Source organism: Scatophagus argus, chromosome 3 (assembly GCF_020382885.2).
Source record: "Scatophagus argus isolate fScaArg1 chromosome 3, fScaArg1.pri, whole genome shotgun sequence".
NCBI lineage: Eukaryota > Metazoa > Chordata > Actinopteri > Scatophagidae > Scatophagus > Scatophagus argus.
The window spans coordinates 8,908,493-8,930,763 of NC_058495.1; the positions used below are offsets into that span (position 1 = coordinate 8,908,493).

General features: G+C 41.2%; 1 protein-coding gene across 1 annotated transcript in view; it reads left to right on the forward strand.

Moving 5' to 3' along the window:
- The first annotated feature begins 1,084 nt into the window (after nucleotides 1-1,084).
- The window catches only part of LOC124056117 (zinc finger E-box-binding homeobox 2-like), a 28,606-nt gene continuing 7,419 nt past the window's right edge, over nucleotides 1,085-22,271 (forward strand). The window contains exons 1-2 of the mRNA XM_046383233.1: nucleotides 1,085-2,245; nucleotides 20,850-21,137. Coding sequence (XP_046239189.1) covers nucleotides 2,185-2,245; nucleotides 20,850-21,137 — 349 coding nt within the window. The 5' untranslated portion in view covers nucleotides 1,085-2,184. The remainder of the gene's footprint in view (nucleotides 2,246-20,849; nucleotides 21,138-22,271) is intronic.

Genomic DNA, 22,271 nt, shown 5'->3' on the forward strand with positions numbered 1-22,271 from the left:
TGGTGCAAAATTAAATGCATCTAAAAGAAGTGCATCGGAGTATAGTGCATATTTTAAAGTAAATTAAGAGGGCTATTCTGTGGTCGATTTACTTAATTTTTGAGTGGTTGGATTAGCAAAGGGTTTGGTTTTAGTAAAGCTGAACAAACCTCACAAAATGCACAGCTCTAAATTTCAGGCATAGCATGTAAAAAGCTACAATTACAAATCACTACACACTGATTCAGATTTACAGTTACAGTTTTTAATGAAAGCAGTTGGAATGTTGAATGAAAAGCATTTCCACTTAACCCAAAACACTGATATGCTTTGTGGATGTATGAGCATAAGTTAAAACCAGCTCCCAGGACCCCTGAAGCACCTCTGCACCTCTGTGACCCTCATGTGTAGCAAAGTTTATTGCCCCCTCCTCGTCCACCTCATCTCCTCCCTCTTTTTCTCCTCCCTCTCCTCTCTCCATCCCACCACAAAGAAGCCGTGATGACCCTGCTGTCCCTCTCTTTCTTCGGCCCCGTCCCTCCCCACCTTCAGGATGCTTTCTCTTCCAGAATCCATTAAGAGACAAACCCCCAGCAGTGGTGACGGGTTGAAGGAATGAAGAGGGGGGGTGTATTTAGTTTTTCTGTTAATGTTCTTGTTTTAATCATTATTAGTTTCACCAGCAGCTACATAATTATATTATGAGGTAATGTACTAATCTGACAGTAGTACTACATCCGTGGGCTCTTGTTTTATAATATTTCTACATGGTACAATAAGAAAATAATCAGTAGTGACTTTTTATCTTATTCTGCAGTACTTCAACAGGCCTATTGTCGTGCGTTAATACTTATCTGTTTATACGCTTCGATTGTTCAGTTAGCCTGACAGGCTGATCATTATGAGGTTTATCTTATTTTATTTATTTATTTTCCAATTTACGTACAGCAATTAATTGATTTTAAGAGAGTAAACCGTCTTTATGTATCGCTGTGACATATGCAGGTGTGTTTACTCCGTTGACAGACTGTATTATCTCGCAGAGATACTAAGAGGTGGGGGGGCACTAGAAAGCCAAGGTGGGGGTCCTGAACGCCGCGTTAGAGTTTTATTTCGGATGTTTTTTTCAGTTGCAAAACAGATTACGGCCCAGGTTGCAACACAAAGGGCTGCCAATGCACCACTTCCTACAGCCATCCAGGGGTGAAAGGGGCGCAGGACGGGGTCCACTCCAGGGTACTTGAGCGCAGGTGCGACGTGCATAACAGTCAGGCCATAAAGGGGAGGAGGGAGGCAGGAGAAGGTGGAGGTGGGGGCGCGCACATACCTGTTCTTGTCAACCTGCAGTTAGTCTAATGCGTAAGTGGTGAAAATGTAGCGAGATGCATGCGTTAACAGCTTCATTTGCACCTCGTCGGACAGCCTGGAGATTCCAGTTCAGACGCGATGAACGTTTAAAGCTGCGTGTGGGAAGAGCCCGCGCTGCAGCACGGCTGACATGGAGACTCACAAGTCAGCGATGAGCTTTTCTGGCCGGTGAAAGCATCAACAATTACACAAGCAACGCGAAGAAATGAAAACGTAGAAAACTGTAGAGTCCACCGTCAACAAGTGGATGAATCGCTGTCATTTAAGTCATCTTACTCGTTTTTTTTTTTAATAATTTGCATCAAGTAGAAATTCACATTGAGCTGCAGAGTAGAGTAACCAGGAATCAGTAAAATATTCAGAATTCAGTCGTTCGGCCTTGGGTGACACATGCAGTAAAAGTTAAAACAGCCCAGCGTGCCCCCACGTTTCGCACATGTTTCACACGGACGCTCTCGGAGTTCCCTCCGCGCAGAGGAGGTGCAGGGTGGTGGATTAAGGACAATACTGTCAAAGTATATCTGGTGTTACAACTGGTGGACTGTATGACTGCACGAGCAGTCCCATCACTGATTACATTGTAAATGAGGACGGTGTAGGCTTACGATGCCAAGACTGACCTCAGGGCCAACCTCTGCTGCTGACATCACTGCCGCTCACGGCTCGTCGCCTCCGCTTGGAGTCCCATCAAGGTCTGAGTCTCCCGCTGTGACCGAAGGCGATGCCTCATCACCATTCATTCTCAGACAGGCACTCAGGACAAACACACACTCGCTCCGCTCCCCTGGACAACTTTTTTAAATTATTTTTTATTTTTTTGCAACGTATTAAAGCGTGATGATGACAGAAGAAAGCAGGGGTAAACGAAGGAAGCAAGCCAACCCCAGGAGAAATCGAGGTAAGAAACGCGCAGCGCTGGAAAAGTTTTCAGAAGTTGTGTAAATGATGCAGGCTGATGCTGCTGCAGCGGGCAGAAACTCTCGTGCGTACCACGTTTATTTCCTCTGCAGTTTGGAGAAAACATAACTTCAGACATGTTGTCATTGTAGCAATTTTCTGCCCAGCACCATGACTGCGTTCATATTTCAGACATGTTTCTGCGTTCAGGGCTTCTTGGTTGTCTTGCAGCATAAATTGCACGGCTGAGCAGTCAACTCTCGTGAGATTGCTGTCTGTTGGGATCGTTTTAGCCGTACACACCTGAGTATACGGCTATAGTATATAATAAAAGGTGGGAGAAAATTTACAAGAAAAGTCGGCGGCCCCACGATTTTTTTGTAAAAAACATGTGTATTAAACGTACCTGGAAAAAAACAACGTAGTCCTATTTTGAAAATCAATAGAAAATCAGTGACGTGGGAGGATCTATGCTGCCTTTTACCTTATTTGTTTTTGTTTGTTTTTGATATAAAGAAAATAGTTGAAACAGAAAGGCTGCTTACAGTCCACTGTTACTGTAGCCTGCGTCGGTGCGGTTTTCTCCTCCATGTAAGCTTTAGTTTTGTTGCTGCTCACGCTGAAAACTTAACCTGCTCTGAGACTGAAGCTTTCTAGGATGTTGTTATCATTAGGCGTATTATTATTAGGCTTATATTCTATGCTCTTCCTGCAAACTGAGCTCACAGTTTTACATCAAGTTTTGGAGCGATGGATATGCTACTGTTTTTACCAACATCTCTGCATCTGCATCAGAAATAACAAAGGAAAAATAGCTTTGGCTGGAAGTTTAGGCGTTTTATAATGTCACACTTTTGATAGCCTTCTTCTTCTTCTTCTTCTTCCTTTTCATCCAAATCTTTAATTCACTTGCATGTTAAAAATGGATGGTAAAGAAATAGTCTTTGAGTCTTTGAAATATATGCAAACAGTTAACTTATTTTGGCCATCTAGTTTTCTGTCAAATATATTAAAATATGATACATTTATTTAAAGTAGCCTGCCATGTGCGTATGGAAGTAATTCTGCAGCACATTTTACATTTTTAATCTGCTTGTACTTGACTATCAATCACCTTATCAAGAATTAGTGGAAATCTTTAGCTGAGCTAAAGCTTTAGATGGTGTCAGTCGTCACTCCCCACAACAGTGCTGAGAGGAACTTCTGGATGTTGAAACTTTGTTGAGACTTTGTCCTTCATGCATCAGGTAGTGCCTTGTTTGTGTGTGGCTCTGAACTCACAAACAGAAGTCAGGATACACACATCTGTGCATGCACACACATATAAACATTTGCTCTTCTGTCCTGCTGATGAGGACCGAAAATTTATATCAGAATCAAATCCTCCTTCCCTCAACCAAAACAAACAAAAATTATCCACAACACTGAATGCCTGTCTAACCCTAAATTCAACTTGAGCCCCTTTTCTAAATAACCAAAATCTAACCATCACCTTAACCCCCTCAACCTAAATTAGCCTTATTCTAAAAAACTTTATATTAGTGGAGTTTATGAATGATGCATGGCAGATACTGTCCTGCTGGTTCTGCAGTTAGTGCAGAATTGTTGGATGATGCAGGGAAAGCCAAGAGATATCCTAAACAAACCTAACCATTACCCCAAATGCAAACAGAGCAGTAAACCCAGAAAAAACACAGGATTGAATTGGTCACCGGAGTTTTTCATCTTGCTGTTACTGAGAGGATATTTTGTCTTCAAAAACATACACACGCACAAACATTGCTGGCATTATTCTTAACTCTTGAGCTTCATGAAACTTGCCATTGCAAACCATGCAGTGTTCTTGTTTGTCTCTAATCTGACACACGGCTGACCTAAACCTACTTGCGATAAGGCGTCTGTTTACATATATAGTTTATTAGTTTGCTGTAAGTGTTTCCTCATTTTATTCAGAGAGGTGTGAAGCTCAGCGGGAGTGTCACCATGGTGAGATCCCCCTGGCTGCTTTGCAGTAACGGGTTCTTGAGTGTGCTTGGTGTACACACACGCTCTCACCTTTGACTGTCACGCAGCAGTTTGTCAAACGATTGCACTCTGTTTCACAAATTGGCACCATCACACTACAGTGAAAGTTATCAGCAAAAAGGCTCACTAACTGACGAGGGCCTGTCACTTATCAAAAATAAATATCACATCTGGTCAATTTCCTGTAGGTTTTTAGCAGTGAATATGTCTTTAAAGGAATGTAAAGAAAACCAAAAGTGATTATAAGTTGGTAATTAGCTGAGAAAAAATGTAGCCGTCGTGTTGAAGTATGGCATATTCTTTGAAATGTTCTGCCATGTATTGTCATACAGGACATAAGTTTGGACTGCTCGTGTACATCGAATAATCAATCTGCATGCATGCTTGCGTTTATGGCATGCTTATGCATAGCATATGTGTATGTCACACATGCGTCAGTGTATGTGAAAAGGCTGAATGAGTGCTTGCTGCGTTTACATCCTCATGTCAGTGTAGAAATGTGCGTATTAAAGCTCTGTGTAGGATTTGGAATGTGCTGGGCTGGAGGCGGCTGTGTGAGAAGGGAGTTAAAGGTCCTTGATAAAACCAAATGAATTTGGCAGGCCAGACTCATAAGACAGCGATTTGGGGATCCTTTCCAAACCAGAAGAAAGAGAAAAAGCAGACTGACTGTTCTTTTCTCTTCAAGGCGCCTATTGATTATGCCTCTGTCTCCCCCAATAAAACTGTCAATGTTCACCAATCTTAAGCAATGTGACGAAATTACTACTCTTCATTCCTGGCAGATTAAAAACAGCCCAGAGACAAAGGAAGGAAACATACCCATTTGAAATGATGACCTGTGTTTACTGGCTGCCTGTGAGAGATTTGAGTTTCAAAGAGTGTGAATTAATTAGCTGAGCACTGATAGCCAACGGTTCAACATCCCCCGCTTAGACCTGAACAATCCATTTAAACAAAAATTGATGACACTATGGGGTCATTTGTCTTCTGACTTGTTGAGGAAGATGGTGGAGAAATTCATCCCGTATCTTTTAATCGTCAAAAGTCGTTGTTTTGTTTCCTCTCATTCAAAAATCTCTGAAATTTTCCTCAACAAAACAGTTAACAACAGATAAATCCTAGAGGAAGGGAAGAGTACAGCTGAATCTTTACTTCAGCTTTTCAAAGACATCTTTAATGAATGTGGAAGATGCTGTCATTTATTTCACGTCTTCTGGCAGTGTTGTGAACGGGCTCTCCCCTGCCTTCAAACTCAGCAGGCATCTTCGCCAGAATGAAATCCGTACAACTGATCAGACTCATTCAAACCCTGACTGTTGAATCAAATGTTGGACTGCACTTTGTGAGCACCCTCACAAACATATTTAGTTCTGCTGCCTCTCGCGTTATGTTAGTTATGAGAAACCTCCCTCTGTTGTTGACTTGATGTGCCTCTTTAAGAGAGGGCTTTCTCTCTCCCTGTTTCCCTCAGTCCCTCTTTCTCATTTTTCTTCTTTTTTCAAGTGCCAATTTATTTAAACTCCTTTCCCCTTTTCTTCTTTCTCCTTCATTGATTTCCAAACCCCAGTCTTTGTATGCAGCTGGGGCCCAGCTGTGTGTCTGTGACTGTGTATGTGTGTGCATGTGTGTGTGTGTGTGTGTGTTTGTGTGGGTTTTTCTGGCACAGTGCTGCCACACTGAGCATAGCACACTGTACACAAAGGACTCGAGCAGCAGAAGAGAGGGAAAAAGGGAAAGAGAGAGAATGGGGGAAAACATTTGAATGTAAAAGACTGATGTGCTTGTACTGTACAGAGTGGAGGGGCTGGGCCTTTTGGACCAGGCCTACTTTAACGGCAGATGTATCGGCGCTCTGGGATGAGGGGTGGGGAGACCGAGACAGAAATGAAGAGCGCAGGCACCACAGTTTATTACCAGGACTCTTCAAGGGGCTCAGCTCAGGCGTCAGAACCAGCGGGTGGGAGGGACAGAGGAGGAAGAAAAGAGTGGAGGATGAGAGAGGTGGGGAACTGATGGGGCTGACAGGGCCGGAGACAGCGAAAACAGCTCATCGGCGTGAGAAGACAAGTGATAGAGGGACTGGGGGAGGGGGGGTGAGGGCTAGAGACAGAAGAGACAGGATGGGTGACAAAATGTGGGAAAATTTAAGTGTTTCCTCCTTTGCTCCTCAACGTTCCCACAGCTCCAAGTGTCACAAATTTGTCCCATCCCAGCTCTATGTGTTTGATGCCATTACTTCACAGCAGTAATGGGGAATCCCTTGATTGAGTCCCTCTGGTATTTTTCACATGTTTGTTCAATTAGTGCTCATTCTGATGCTTCAGATGTAGCCAAAGCAGTCCCATGTCTTACTTTACATTCTTGCCTCGTGGCTGCCACGCTGTTGATCCACTGCAGGATGAATTATTTGGAAAGTTTTGCGGTGCCATTGCAGGATTAATACACACAGAGGGGTTTTCCGCCATATTAGCTCCTGCACATGACTGTCTGGAGTCATACGATCCCTTTCATCAAGATGTTACAGCAAAATATAGGTTTTTTTAAATCCATGTGGACTGTCCACAGAAATGAAACTTTTATTCAAGCAATCATGATCTGATCCCTTAACAGATGACGGCCAAATCCAGCGTGGTCACTTAAATTTTCCTAACAGACTAGAATAGCACCATGGTGTGCACATGACTTCATGACTTCATTAGAAACTTGAGAGCTGAAAGTTTGTCTAAGGATCACACTCCTTTAAACTGCAAGATAGTGTTCAGACCACAGCGCTCACGACGTGTGTGTGTGTGTCTCTGAGTGTGTGTGTTTCTGTAGGTGCCTGAGTATGTACTTTTCACCTAATTAACTGTAGTTCTTGTGACTTCTTGATCACACACAGACATTTCTATTCTCGTTTATCTGATAGAGAAGGCTTACATGCTATACAGTTTGATGTTGCAAATTGATCCCTTTTCATTCTTGACATATTCCATGTGCAGTGTTATTATTGCATTCTTTGTCATTGCTTTGGCAAGACTTCTCACCATTAAGTCTATTTGTGGATCTTCCTTTTGTGCAGACAGCCTGGGTATTATGCGTTTGATATCCTGCACATTTGACAGAAGAAAGCGGTTAAAATGAGTCGCATAGGCAGACTCTCTGAACACAATTTATAGATATGTGCTGTTTTATCACACCTCAAATTAAATTTGGAAGCCCTGCTTCAGCTGTCATGTATTACAAGGCCCAGATGGGTGGCAGAGAGTTAGGGGGTGGGGAGGTTGGTAAAGAAAAAGGCAGAGAGATGGAGAGAGAGAGGAGAACAGCCTGGCAAGAAGGCACAGCCACTCAGCTGGCTGAGAGACTGCCAGTATCTGCCAGAGAAGGAACTCAATATAGCAGAGCAACAGGGTGAAAGAGGAACAGTTTGATATGTGGTGTGTATGCAACAGACAGGAGCAGGGTGCCGTTTGTTTAGGACCTGCCTTGATCATCTCTCAGACCAGAACGCCTCGCCAGTCTCTGCAGTGTTATTTAGTTTTTGTTTTCAGTGTAACACTCTTGTTTTTAGGGGTTTTTTTAACCAGCTTCTCAGCAAAAGAAAAGCAGCAAAACATCAAATTTAAGACGTTGCAACTGTAAAATATAATTTAAACAAATTGTTGACAATTTGATGTTGATCAAGTAGTCAACTTTAAAATCCAAACCAGACTGTAATGTCTCTCTTTGGCTGATCAATATACCTGACAAATAAAACACATCATCATATTAATAATTAAATCATTAAAAGTCACAAAAATTAAACATTGCGGCAATCACGAGTTTGCTGATGGCAATCCAAATGCAAACAGAGATATTAAAGGTACACCATATAAACAAAAGTATTGGGAGACACCTCTTCATTATTGAATTCAGGTGTGGTATGGAGATTTCGGGGGTTGGCTTCAGCCCCTTCCTTCCAGTGAAGGGAAATCTGAATGCTTCAGCATGCCAAGACATTTTGGACAATGCTATGCTTCCAACTTTGTGACAACAGTTAGCGGAAGGTCCTTTTCTATTCCAGCATGACTGTGTCTCAGTACACAAAGCAAAGTCCATAAAGACATGGTTGGATGACTTTGGTGTGGGAGAACTTGACTGACCCACACAAAGCCCTGACCTCAACCCCATCCAACACCTTTGGGATGAACTGGAATGGAGATTGTGAGCCAGACCTTTTGGTCCAACATCAGTGTCTGACCTCACAAATGCTCTACTGCATGAAGGGGCAAAAATACCACAGAAACACTCCAAAATGTTGTGTAAATCTTCCCCAGAAGAGTGGAAGCTGCAAAGGGGGGACCAACTCCATATTAATGTCTGTACATTTAGAATGTGATGTCATTAAAGTCCCTGTTGGTGTAATAGTCATTGGTCCCAATACTTTTGTCTATATAGAGTATTCCACCATGGTATAAACAGGAGGTAAAAATGGTAAACAAATGTATGTCTTATTGTATACTGTAGTGAAACATCACAGTGCCTAACCCTACACCTCCTTGGACTGAAAACCTAGACTGCCAGCAAGAAAGGCATGGGAGAGGTGAGCCAGCCAACTCCCCCTCTCTCCCCCTCTGTCTACTTGTACCTGTGATCACCTGGCACCACCACCTTTATCTGACCTGCACATCCCACTTGCCGTCCCACACACACACACACACAGAGATACTGCACAAACACATAGTTACCTGGGAGGGAGGAAACACATTCCATCATGGAGCAAACACGCTTCACTTATTTTTAGGCCCACCTGTGAGGGTGAAGGCTTCAGGTCTCACATTTTACACACACTATCACACTATCTATCATTCACTCCTCCCTCCCTCTCTCTGTTTATTTTGTTGGCAACATCTCAGTGTAGCACATTTTCACTTTGCCTCCACCAGACACATGTTGAGGCAGTGAAGGCATCGCCGCCTCAGATGCTGCATTGTAAGCAATAAATTTGTTAATTCATTCATTCAGTCAGTCAGTCAGTCAGTCTGTCTGTATTGCATCAATATTATTGTTGTTACAATACCTACACAGTACTGTAGCTTGTAATGCCTTTAAATTTGAAAGTCTTTTTCATGTCTGTTAAACATAAAATACACTGACCAACTCTTGCCTCAGACAAAGTAAAGATGTTGTTTGCTTGCAGTATGTGATACTGAATTATTGAAATTAATCTTTGGTAACTCAGGTATGATAAGGAATAGGATCCTTACACCGGAACTATTTTGTGCAATAAAGGAAGCGATGCAAACAAACTATCAGTATGCACTGATCCACTCCGACATTTATCACTGTTTAACAATCTAGTAGATATTCTTATCTCACTTTTATAAAAAATTATTTTTCATGGTACGTAACAGGTTAATTTTTTTTTTTTTTTTTTTTTTTTGGTGTTGCAAAAGGACAGGACTACACATGGGTTTTAATTAAAAAAGACAGTCATTAATCAAAGAAAATGAATAAGGACAACAAAACAAGTTCTGAAGTTGTTGAGAATAATTTTTCCTTTTTGGCTGTGCGGTAAACTTTGGTACATTGGGGAAACAGTGCAGTAATGACTATGAAGTGCATGTGTTCAACCTTGCAGGAGGGATAGAAGGGGAAGTAAGTCATAAGGCATTCTGGCAGCATATCAGAGGGAGGTAACGTCATCTAAATGATACAAGTACTAGGTAGGTGTGAATGTATCCAGGCCTGACATTGGGACAAGGCTCCGAATTTCAGACAGACTCCTCAGATTTGTGGCTTTTTCTGGCTATCATCTGTTGCCTTCATATCTCTTTGTGTGAGTCTCTCTTTCTCTTACTGTCTCAGCCTCTGTCTTCTCCCTCTCTCCACTTTCTTTATCTTTCCTTCGATTGTGGATCTTAACATCAACCTCTTGTCCCTTTTACACTTTTACCATTATTTTCCCTCTCCTTCCATCTATCCATCCTCCGTCCCTCCCAGCCTGGGTTCCCCAAGCCCTGTACGGTCGCCATCATGCCCCCCTCCCTTGTCCCACTGACACCACACGCTGCTCCCATCCCCCGAAAACCACTTCAAACAGCCAGCGCCATCAAAGCCCACAGTCAGTCAGCCAGGCAGCCAGTCAGCCAGCCAGCAAGCCTTCTGCTTCGACTTAAAATTACTGTCGTCCCAGTCGCAAGGCTGCTTTCCTCTTCTGATACACATCAAAGATCCTCTTAAACTCCCGAAGTTTGCTTTTTAAACCTTTCTTCTTGTCGAGTCTTTTTTTATATATACATTATTTCACTGGTTGAGGTTTTTATTTTCTCTCTCTCTCTCTCTCTCTCTCTCTCTCTCTCTGTCTTTCTCTCTCTTCTTGCCATCATTTTTTTTCTCCAGCTGGGCCAGGTCAGTAATGACATGCACACACTCTCTTGTGCGGTTCTGCTGCCTTTGCATTTTTCTCCATGACTTTAATTAGTTTCTTTTTCAAGGCGTTGGTTCAGGCTTCACATGCACAGCACACACATTCTCTCTTTCTCTGTCTATTACATACTCACACACTGACACACACACGCACACACACACACACACACACACAGAGTCATGTTTCCATCACATCATAGGATATTATATCGACTTACATTAACTTCCTGAGGATTTACCCTAACCCTAACCTTGACCTAGGCCTAACCTTAACTAAAACGAAGTCTTCACCCTAAAATGTGATAATTTACATTTTGAGTGACTTGTGTTTTGTCCCCAAAAGCACATCATGTTGAAGGCTTAACTAATAAATAAAGGACTGATAGACAATATGACTCATATATATATAATCTACATAACCACAAAAAGACCAGTTCAATAGCGAGTGTGTGTGCATGTGCGTGTGGATGTTTTCTTTTTTCTGCTTGTATGTCTTGTGTGCTGCAAGGACAGAAAAAGTGACAGAAAGCAGGGAGACAGAGAGGACGACACAGAGAAGCGAGTAGATGGTGTTTGCAGAAGTGAGGAAGAACAGAGAGACACAAAGAAAATAAAAGCAGAGTGACATGTTAGAATGGCATCTCCCCTATGTTTCAAAGGCACAGAGGTCACACATGGTCACTCGAAATGTTTCAATGTATCATCATCTCTCAGCTGGAGAGTAGATGTAATGTCAGAATATGCCAGAGGATGGCGCCCCATTTGTATGTTAAACAGGCTGGAACAGACTGCCAGGTCTCAGCTATGAAAGCATTTATCATTATAAAGCATAGTATTTTCAGATGAAGTGACATCCTAGACTTGTCTGTCTTTATTTTTTACTTTTAGTGGTTGAAAGTGTGGAGGAAAAACAGGGAAGGAGTATTATTATTGTTAGTTGTAATGGCAGTGAGATCTGTAACAACAGTTGAGTCAATGTTGCCGTGACTACATGTGTAGTGAATACCTTCACATGGTCTGCTCTGATCTTTTATAATGTGGGTTCCTCAGAATTTTTGTATCTTGTGTTTTAAATATGCTTTGAGTGGTTATACGAAGACATTTGGGGCTTTAATGTAGTAAATTGTCCTTTTCAAGAACACCACATCTTGCAAAACACCTCTAACGGATCTTGCGTACAGATGTTTGAAGTAGACAAAGTCAGTGGGATACCAGGCATATTTGTTTCAGCCTCAAAACAAATCTCCCGTAGTAAGTAACTGAATGTTGCAGCTCGAGTTGAACCAACCAAATCCCACATTGTATAGCTGTTAAGCTCAAAGAAAAGTTTTATTTAGCATGCACCCCTATTAAAAAACTTCAAATCCTTTGTGCTCCGTCAGAGAAAGTTTTAATATTCAAAAGGAGCCACTATTGTGTGGTTTCTTGCGCCAACGTACAAAATAAAGAGCCACATCAGAAAGCTGGAACAGTCCCTGAGCATTTTCATGTGTAAAGAAAAAAGAGGGAAAACAAATTTGGAGGGGGGAGACAGGGGTATTTATAGAGTGGTGTGAGAGTCTTTGCAATGACAGGAGCCTAATGAAGTGGAGTTTGGGTTTTGATTCACAGTGTGGTGAGTGCGTGGGTCCCTCTGTGACCGTTACTGCATTCCAGCGCCGATCCCTCGCTACACGGAAACCAGAGCGGGCCACAGGAGGAGGCGAAGGGCCAACTCAAAATAATGTGCTCCTCTAACCCAGCTAACCTTTCTCACCAACACCAGTCCTGCTTCCAGTGCATCAGATTCATACGGCACGGTGGCGCTGACACGAAACTCAAACATGGTGACAAGTCTGTATTCAAATGTAGCTACGCGCTCTCACGAACGAGATAGATACAAGTTAAGTCAATCTGTCACTGCTAGTGACTCACCGACACATTAAATGAGTCAAATGGCACAATTAGGTTTGACCTAGTAATGAAGTCCAGAATGATAACAGCAGGATTTCTTTGAACTTTGACAGGCCAGTGGAAATTGTATTCTGTGTGTAAGACTATTGCAAATGTGAAAAAGAGGCAATGAATGAGACTGGAGTCTGTAGGTGATCAGTGAGTGTAGTGAATGCCGTTACTGTTAATGAATGTAACATTTCTGAGAGAGAAATATATATATATATATATATATATATATATATATATATATATATATATATATATATCTAGATCATAGGCAAATTAACTATCAAAAAATAATCTTCTCTATGGTGTGAGATGGTGTAGGAACTTTTGTGTTACTTTCGAAAGTTTTCCAAAGTCCCAGAAAAAAGGCACTAAAGCATAAAACCACACGTGTCAGCTTTGAAGTTAGAAACCAGCGTCAAACAAGGTAATTTTTTTTGACAAATGTCACTGTGGTGGTCTACAGGACAGGTAAACATGGTGGCAAACGTGTAGGCAGCAGCATACAGGAAACCTCTGAAAGAAGAACAGAGACAACCACAAAAGCTCTTTGCACACCTCGTTACTCACACCTTGTGTCATTTCTGCAAAAAGAAAAAGTGATTGCTGCATTTTTTGCATACAAATTTTGATGATGTTTGGTAAACAGCACAACAATAGTGTTAGTGTCCAGGCATTAAGTCTTTGTCTTTCTTTGTTTTTCATGCTCATTTTTGTCTCTTAATGGTGAAAAATACAGAAAAGCACACAGCAGACAGATTTGCACTTGTGTCATAAACAAAACTGTGCCAAATACACTCAAACTGAAATATAAACTGTGATCTCTACTTTTCATTTCCTTCCTGCTCTTTTCTGTGTTTTCAGCCCTTGTGGAAACACAAACAGAGAGAAGAAGCCAAAGAAACTGAGACTGAGGTGCTCATCCATTTTTGACCCACTGCGGTTTGTTTTGGACGATCTGTGCACCTCATATAGCTGAGATGCTGCACGTTAAAAAAGTATGCCCTATAGAAAGAGGCAACATTATCCATTGCAGAAGATATCATTATTATAATGATACACTGAATGATAAACTGAATGATATTTCAGCAACGGGTATCATTGCCTCTATAAGCTCTACCTGTGAGAAATGTAAAGCTATTAATTTTGAAGTTCATGCGGAGCCAGCTGTCAACAATCATTATATGTTACAAAAATATATCATAGATGTCTAGAGTTGACTCACCACAATCTAAGAATACATAGCTCGGGTGGGAATCTACAAGAGGGGATGAAAGTATACACTGTGGGTGTGTTACTTCTTCTTCTTCTTCTTCTTCTTCTTCTTCACACCACCTCTCCTTGTTTCTCTGTATCTGCGGTGTGCTATTCCTCCAAATGAGTCACAGTTTAGTTTTCTTTTTGTTTCACAAGCATGTATATGCACCTTTGTGGTGTGATTGCTTGTCTTAGCCACAAGTTATTTGGGACCTCTCTCTCTCCCTGTCCCTCTCTGAAAAGCATTTAAACACACGTAGACATCACAGCACAGAAGATGTTTAACACTTCTACTCTGTCATGTCATGTTGATGTATTTCCCACACATTTGGCAAAAAAAAAACATCAGTAAAAAGTGAATTCGCACATTCTCTGGTCCCTCCATGCGTGGGCAAAGTGCACATATGAATAAGAGGAGATTAGACTCATCAGATGTAAGAAAGAAAAAAACTTTGTCAAGGACTGAAGGCAAGAGATTAAGACAATACGGACTGTGCAGTAAGTTACAGCTTTGTTATTTGTTTATTGGTTTTGCTGCACATGGTGTCTGCTTGTTTGCTGCTGGTTTCATCTCTGTCTTTTGAAGCCAAAGTCACAGAGCAGGTTTCCACTGAGCAGATGTGGTTCACTGTTTGGTGTAGTGATGTGACATGTAGATAGAGAGAATAACAGATCAGTGCTACTGGTCTCAATCGATTTTCAGATGCCTGAGTGCTTTAAGAACAACCATAGCAACTGTACACAACACCACAGTGTGTGACAGTCAGTGCCCTGGGGGGCTGTGCTTTTGATTTACACAGGCTCCTCTGAAATCGTACTAAGAACTCATATGTGAATAATGAAACTAACACAAGCGCACAGCCAAAGCGCAACTCGTTGAGAAATCAACTTAGTGAGTGGTATCAGTGAATGGCTCAGTGGCTTTGAAGCTAGTAAAATGCCCAAGGTTGATTCTGTGTTTGTGTCACAAAGCCTGTAATTGAACAGAATCATTAAAAGCCTGAACACTGAACAAAGGCAAAATAGTTTCAATACAGAGTTTGCTGCCTATTTAAAGACCACTGCAGAGCCTTAATCAATATGGGGAAATTAGCTCGGTGATTATATCTTAATCTAATTGTTGTGTGTGCCTCTCTGTCTTTCAAAGAGCAGATGTTGCCTTTCGGCTACACATTCTCTAGAGTGGGTTTAAATGCCCTGACAGGGTGGTGTCTCCTAATGAGCTGGACATCTGAAGGCACTGAGCCATGACTTTGCTGCCGGGGCACCGCATGGGCTTTAACTTATCTATCTCAGAATGCAGTTCAGATATTCACGGACTATCGTGTAGATGCACACATACACACGCGCGCGCACACGCAGCATTATTGTTGTGTATTTCTTTGCTGTCTTTGATCATGTTGTAGTCCTCTGCAGCAGCAGGCCGGTCTTGCTCCCATTTGTGCCCACAGTATAAGCTGTGTTCTTTTTCTGTATATTGCTTTACCCTGGTTGTGTGTGTGTGCATGCATGTGTGTTAAGGGAATTTCCCTCTGTAGCGTGTTTTTCACAGTTCAACATCAGTTGGAGGATTTGTGTCAGGGACAGTTTGACACTGTTGCTTTCTGTCTCTTTCTCACTTTTTCTTTTCGAATCCCTCCTTCCGCTATCTTTCTTTTATCTCTACCTTTCTTTATCACTTGTTCCTGCTTTTTTACTTTCCCACCCTCTAGTTTTTGCTTTTTGTTTATGCACCACTGTCTGTCTCGCTCTTGTTACCCCATTTGTATAACAAACACACCACAGCGCTGTGTACCAAACACACTGCAAGAATGCAAAATCACATACTGCACCGCACATTGCATTTTAGCATCTCTTCCGTTACACTAATATGACCTTTACAATCCCCATCACAGTGTCATAGTTTCAGTCTCATTTATTCTGGCCAGCAGCCATTTGTAGAATTTTTTCATGGCCCGCTGCCAACCAACTAAGAAATGACTGTAATTTATTGAACTAGAACTTGCCTATGTGACTTTCATATCAGTGTGTTTGTGGTTATTTTCACCATCATTAGACAAGAATGTTTGCACTTCCTTTTCTCTGGCCACAGAAATGCAATAAAAGTGCAGCAAAACATCACATTACCACCATTCCTATTGGTTAACATGTAATTTGGAGCATTTAATCCTCAATTTGCTGTCAGCATTCATGATATAATCTGTAAAACATTTTAGTAAATTGAAATTACGAGTTGCATTCCAAAATGAGGCAACCAACAAGAGGAAAGTACAGCACAGAGCGTTCAGTTAAGTAAATTCATATTATTGGTATCGTCAACTCTGCTATGATCTTACAAACACGATGAGATTTTGACCTTATATCTCTTTGTATTGAAAACATTTTTTGTTGCAGAACATGTCCGGGGAATGACAGCATCTTCACTGTGTACAATAACACAGGTAGATAAAATGTGAGTGGCACGTAGCGTTGTTAGGGCAGGTCAAACCAAAGCAAACCAAACCAGAGCAGGCCTGTAGGCTCCAGAGTCAGAAGGAACCATCACACCGAGAGACAGAAAGGAGGTGGGAGGTGTTTGTTCTCAGTTGCGGTCCCCTCTGACTCATGGTACGAATGTCAGACAGCAGGTATGAGTAGGAGAACTGTCACAGTGAGGTTTTTTTTAAAATGGCATGTTTGATTTCTACGATATATTTTAAGAGACAGCGTAATTTTCACCATGAGCTCACTCTGCAGATGAATATGGACTAACCTCGTCTCTGAACTGCTCTCATAGGTACTGTAACATGACAATGCACACATCTTCCTGCGCTTGCTTTGTTGTTTTGTGTGTGGGTGTCCATGAGCCTCATGTGCTAATTTATTGAGTTCAAAATAGCAAGTGTTGATTCTTGATGCCTGTAAAAGCACCACCGTTTTAACTGCATCAAGAGGATTTAACTAAATAATTCTAAAATAATATTTGTAATGTATTTTTTATGTCACAAGCAGTTCTATGACAAATATATGGTGGATTGGTAAGTTTTCATTCTAGTGATTTGTCCCTTCTTGTTTCTGACCGTTTTGCCTCCTGCAGCTTGTACTATATGACATGTATTAGATATTTCTGTAGTGTGACACATGATGTCTGAACAGCGAAGTGAAGCTTGTTTATTCAGGGATGTTGGAGGACAGTTGATTGATATATATTAAAAGCGATGACATGAGAAAATGAAAAGTGATAATTTAAAAAATAGAAAGCATATTCAAATCACATAATTAAATTCAGGATTAAAAATATGCACTGTTTTTTTTTCCCATGTAAATTTTAAGGCAGTTTTAAGGGTGTGCATATGGTGTGTAGTTTCATATTTTTAATTTTTAGTAAATTTCTTTTATTTTCTGACACATTTTATTCAGAATCTCTAGCATGAGTCCTGTAGACGTTGTTTGTCTGTTTGTCTGTTTCTGCCTGATTCCAAAAAGTCTTAAACTGATAATTTGAATATTTTTTTATTTAAAGTTATTTATTAGCTTGTTGTCATCTCATGTGTAAAATGAAAATCGATTAAATAGCATTCCTAAAATTTCATTACCATCATCCGGTCTTTTATGTAACAATCTTGCATTGTAAAAATCAACAGAACGGTAACAATTACACTGCGCGGTAAATTGGGCCTGGCCTTGTTTGTTGCCATTTAAAACCAAAAGAAACAAACAAGGTAATTTCTAGGTAATTATTGCGTGTTTAGCATCTAGCCACATAATTACTAAGTCAATACCAGATCACATGTGTGCATCGTAAAATAAACTGCAGCCTAGCATGTTACTGTACAGTAGGTGCCCTCTGGGATATAAACAGCTCAGAATTAGACCGACATTGAAAGCGCCTCTGTACTGTTTTGAGCTGGTGCAAAAGACTTTTTCTCCCTTTATCTTATGTGACTTCTTTTTTGGTTTGGTTTGTATCTTAATGTGGCTGTGAAAAAATTCTGTCCTTCCATGTGACAAACAAATGTGCTTATCCATGTATTGAGGTGTCCGTCTCTGCCTGGCTGTGGAACAATGACTTTGTAAATAATAAAAGGACTACTGTGGGTCTTTTTGTTTAAGGCTTCAGATGGAAGACAGACCGTCAGTCTCTCGTATGTTCAGTCACAGTAAGACAGGGAACGCGACAGACAGATTAAAATAGTGCTGCAGAGTTTGACCTAAACACACTGTTGTTGTCAAACTATCAGAAACAGTACCCAGAAGACCGAGTGATCGACATTGTCAAGCATGATGCAGCACAGCTCGGTTAGCACACTCTGGATATGAGTCATGTTCTTCCCACGCACACTACAGTACACGCACAATAGCAGTGTTATGTTGTGTTCAGCATATTTCAACAAATTCCACATCTTTTAAAACCCGTGCACAGTGCATTTACTCTGAAGCTCCTTTTTAACTTGACATACCACCTCTGTTTTGAGGTAATCCTAAACTTCCTGTACCGTTCAGAGATTTTGCTGTGCTGCTCCTCATGTGAAGGACGCAATCGCTATCCATATAAATAAATCAACTGGCCCAATAATGAAAGCCATCCCAGCACGGTGCTGCTTTAATGACAGCACATACAGGCTCAGTGTCACTCACTGTCATGGGAGGGAAAATTAGAGCCAATTTAATGCTGATCCGGACCAGACTGGGCTCTTTTTTGGGCCAAGTCGTAACTCCCGCAAGGCTGATACGCTGACCTCAGTTACGTCATAGAACTTCATAGCTGTCTGCTGTAGTGAATCACATTTGATGACCAATTTCACCCCCATAAGAGCAAGTCATTTGTCCCCGTGTTACCAGAGCAGCACTGCAGGGAGTGAAGGCTTGGATGACTGGCCTCTGGTGAATCAGAGTTTTGCGTTTTTACAGGGGTGTAATGGAGCTGGGGCAGGATGCACAGCATGCTGATACAAACAGATACATGTGTAGGTGTTACATTTGGAGATTAGCTAATATGCGTGTAAATTGCTCACAAGTGTTTCTAAGTGTGTACTTGTGATCGTGGGCCACCCCCTTAGCCCCTTTTGCTCTTTCAGTAACAGAGTGAGTGTGTGCGCAGTCTACATGTTTGTACAGTGTCTTGTTGATGTAAAGCTTGCGTGGTGGATTTGCTAAGGTGTCTGTCTCCGTGTACAGTCTGTATCATTGTGAGACATTCAGCGTAACCGAATGTGTAGAGGAGCTGAAGGCCAAATACCCATCAATTATTGTGCGCACCAGCCAGTGAAGGTGCATTTAGAACGGCTCAAACAAAAATGAAAATCTTTCAAGAGCGACTGAGTGTTGTTTTGACGGTTTAATGAATGAGCTTTGTGTCTGTCAAAATTTAATGAGTTTTGAAACCTTGTTTTCACTGTGATCTAATGAAAAGGAGCACAAGAGGTAAATGTATTTAAAAGTAATATTAATCATGTCGATGTTACACTGTGACCTTAATAGGAAACTGATCAGAAATCTCGTTTTTGCAACACAAAAGGAAGAATTGGTCCTCTGTATGCTGGCACAGTCCATGCTACCCCTTCGACAACGGTTTGGCTTTTTCTCATGATACATTTCAAAGAAGCTGGCAAGGAGACTATTTGTGTTCTTAAGTGGTCATTACTTGGCCGTGATTAGATATTACCAATCAGTGAGACGAAAACAGAGAGTCTTCAAAAAAAAAAAAAAAGCTTTGGAAATAAGAGCCTACAGCTGAAATCCCAGGCATGTGTTTGTGATTGTCATTTATTGTCTTTGCCATGGGAAAAAGTAATGCGCCTTTCCAGTTTTGTCCTGCCTGGGCACAGAGGATACACTCTTAAATTACAATGTTATTTATTTTTTCTTCTTACTGCTGCACTATATGCCTGCCATCACATACTGTACTAGAAATATACATTTAGACTTAATGGCAGATTTTTGTACAGTCATCCAAATTGTGTTCTTTCAGAGCAGTTACACATACAAGCAACTTAAGTTCAAAATAACAGTTTACCGTTTCATACAGAGGGGATTTGAAGAGATCTGATTTCAACCGATAATTGTAAATAAATAAATACAACATGTAATTGCAATTATTAGTACCAAAATTAAAAAAAAAAAAACAACTGTAATTTACTCCTGACCTGAAGTGAAGGAATATATTTGTATTTAATTCATACATTTTAAATTTATTTTCATTTCTAAAATTAAAGCCACAAGTAAAAGTCCATCTTTGGAAATTGCACTGACATTGATTAATACTTTATATTTCTGTATCTGAAGTTTTATATTGTGGAGGAATGTCAGTGACATATTTTAGCTGGGATCCTTCTTTTACAGCTCTGGATCTCCTTTGCACTAATGTATTGATCATAAACCGCACAAAGCCGTAAAAGTATCTCATGATCAGAAACACATTGAACGACTTCACATCAAGACTGCTTCTTTTGCATGCAAAGGAACGATATTGAAATACAAATAATAACAGAAAAACTAAGGTTAAATAAAAATAATAGAGTTGTAACTAGAGTTGCTCTTTTTGACAGCAAACAACATTTAGGATATAGATATAGTTACCATTTTAGTTACCATTCAAAAGGCTTTGGAATTTGTGGTTGAGATTTCCCCCTGTTATCTTTCGGTTTCTGGCATATTCATAAAAATGATGCAGCATTGTCTCTGGTTTGTTGCGACAATAATCTACAGCTCAACCCTGCAAATGCCATCTGATATAGATAGAGACATGTATATATGTCTGAATCATATCGGAAAATTCAGAATATATATGTGTACACAACAGCACAATAATTGGCTTATCTTATTCAATCTAGATGAAAGACGTGATTATATGGTATTTGATTTTAACAGGGCTTTAAAAATACAATATAGTACTTATCTGACTGAGCACAATGTCGCTTTGCTGCGTGGCATTTAGACAGCACCCTTCATCTTGATTGTCTTTTGTCTATCTCTCAAATGTTCTTTTTCTGTCTCTCTCATTGTCACAGTGGATGCGGAGCAAGTGAGTTCACTGGGGTCTGAGGGGGAGGATGAGGTTGGCCTGTGGAGCCTGGAGCCCCAGGACTGGCAGGAGAGCACGGACAAGACAAGCCTGACGCCCAGCGAAGGGACAGAGGATCCTGGCAGCCCTGCCCGCTCCACACGGCCACACAGCCTCAGCCCCGGAAGCAGGAACTACTGGGGGCAGGTGGAGCAGGAGGCCGAGGCCGGGGACGACACCACCACAGCATCTGCCACTGACAGAGAGGGAGACCGGGAACCTCAGAACATGTACTGTAAGTACTGTAAACTTAAGCTTAGCACTGTCCTTTTACAAAAACTAAACCTTTCGTTATTTTACACTAAGTTATTGTCTGAACTTTATAACAACCCTGCATTTGTTAGACCTGGACAACAAAGGAGCAAAGCTTTTAAATACCATATATGTGCAGTCTAAGACTGCTGTGTAGGGCATTCCTGTATGTGTAAACAAGTTTACAGTGTTTTTCTGATGCAAGACACCTCCAGCCTCATGATGCTTCTCAGAGCCCTCTAGATACACCTTCATATCAGCTCCTTGTGAAACCATACCTTCCCTACAAGCTGTTCCTTTTTTTCACTCTTCTCTTTGAAAAGGCAGCCTTCTGAAAGCATGACAAAAGAACTCATCCCACACAATGTCACAATATTTCCATGCATCAAAGAGGTGACGTTACGGTACTGAAATCAGCACTGCACGACGTGAGGCTTTCCCTTTTATTTAGGAGAGATCAAAGGCTCACGCGGCTTGCCTACTAACAATCACTTAGCTCCCTCGCCTCATGTGATTTGGCCTTGCTTGATGAAGGCAAAGCTGAGTTTTTACAACACTGAACCGCACAGGCTCTCTCCTACACCACATAAAAAACAGCTCAAAATATGCCAACATCTGCAAACATTTGAAAAATCTTCCTCAAAGTTGCTGTGAGCTGACTGGCTTGATTCGTGATAAGAGGCACCCTCTCTTCTTCTCGTGGCTTTCTCTCCCTGGCTGCCCGTCACCGAACTCAAAGACACAAATTAGAGTGAATTCTTAAGACTTAGTTTCATATCTGGCCAGCAAGTTCCCTGAATATGTTGTTTTATCTGTCAGTCCTCAAGTAAACAATTTAGTTCCATTAGATTCAGTTACGCAGTGACACAGTGTCACTTTTCAGTTCATCCCCACTTCCTCTGTATGCGCGCACACACACACACACACACACACAAACACACACACATACACACAGAGGGAGGGAGAGAGAGAGAGATGAATGTATGAAAGAGGCATGTACATTCACACAAAGCCAGGGAGCAAATTGTCTTTCAAGTATTTGATTTAACACATAGGCGTAATACATGAAAATGTACGAGCTACAGTGGTAACCACACCGATTCACCCACTGAAAAGA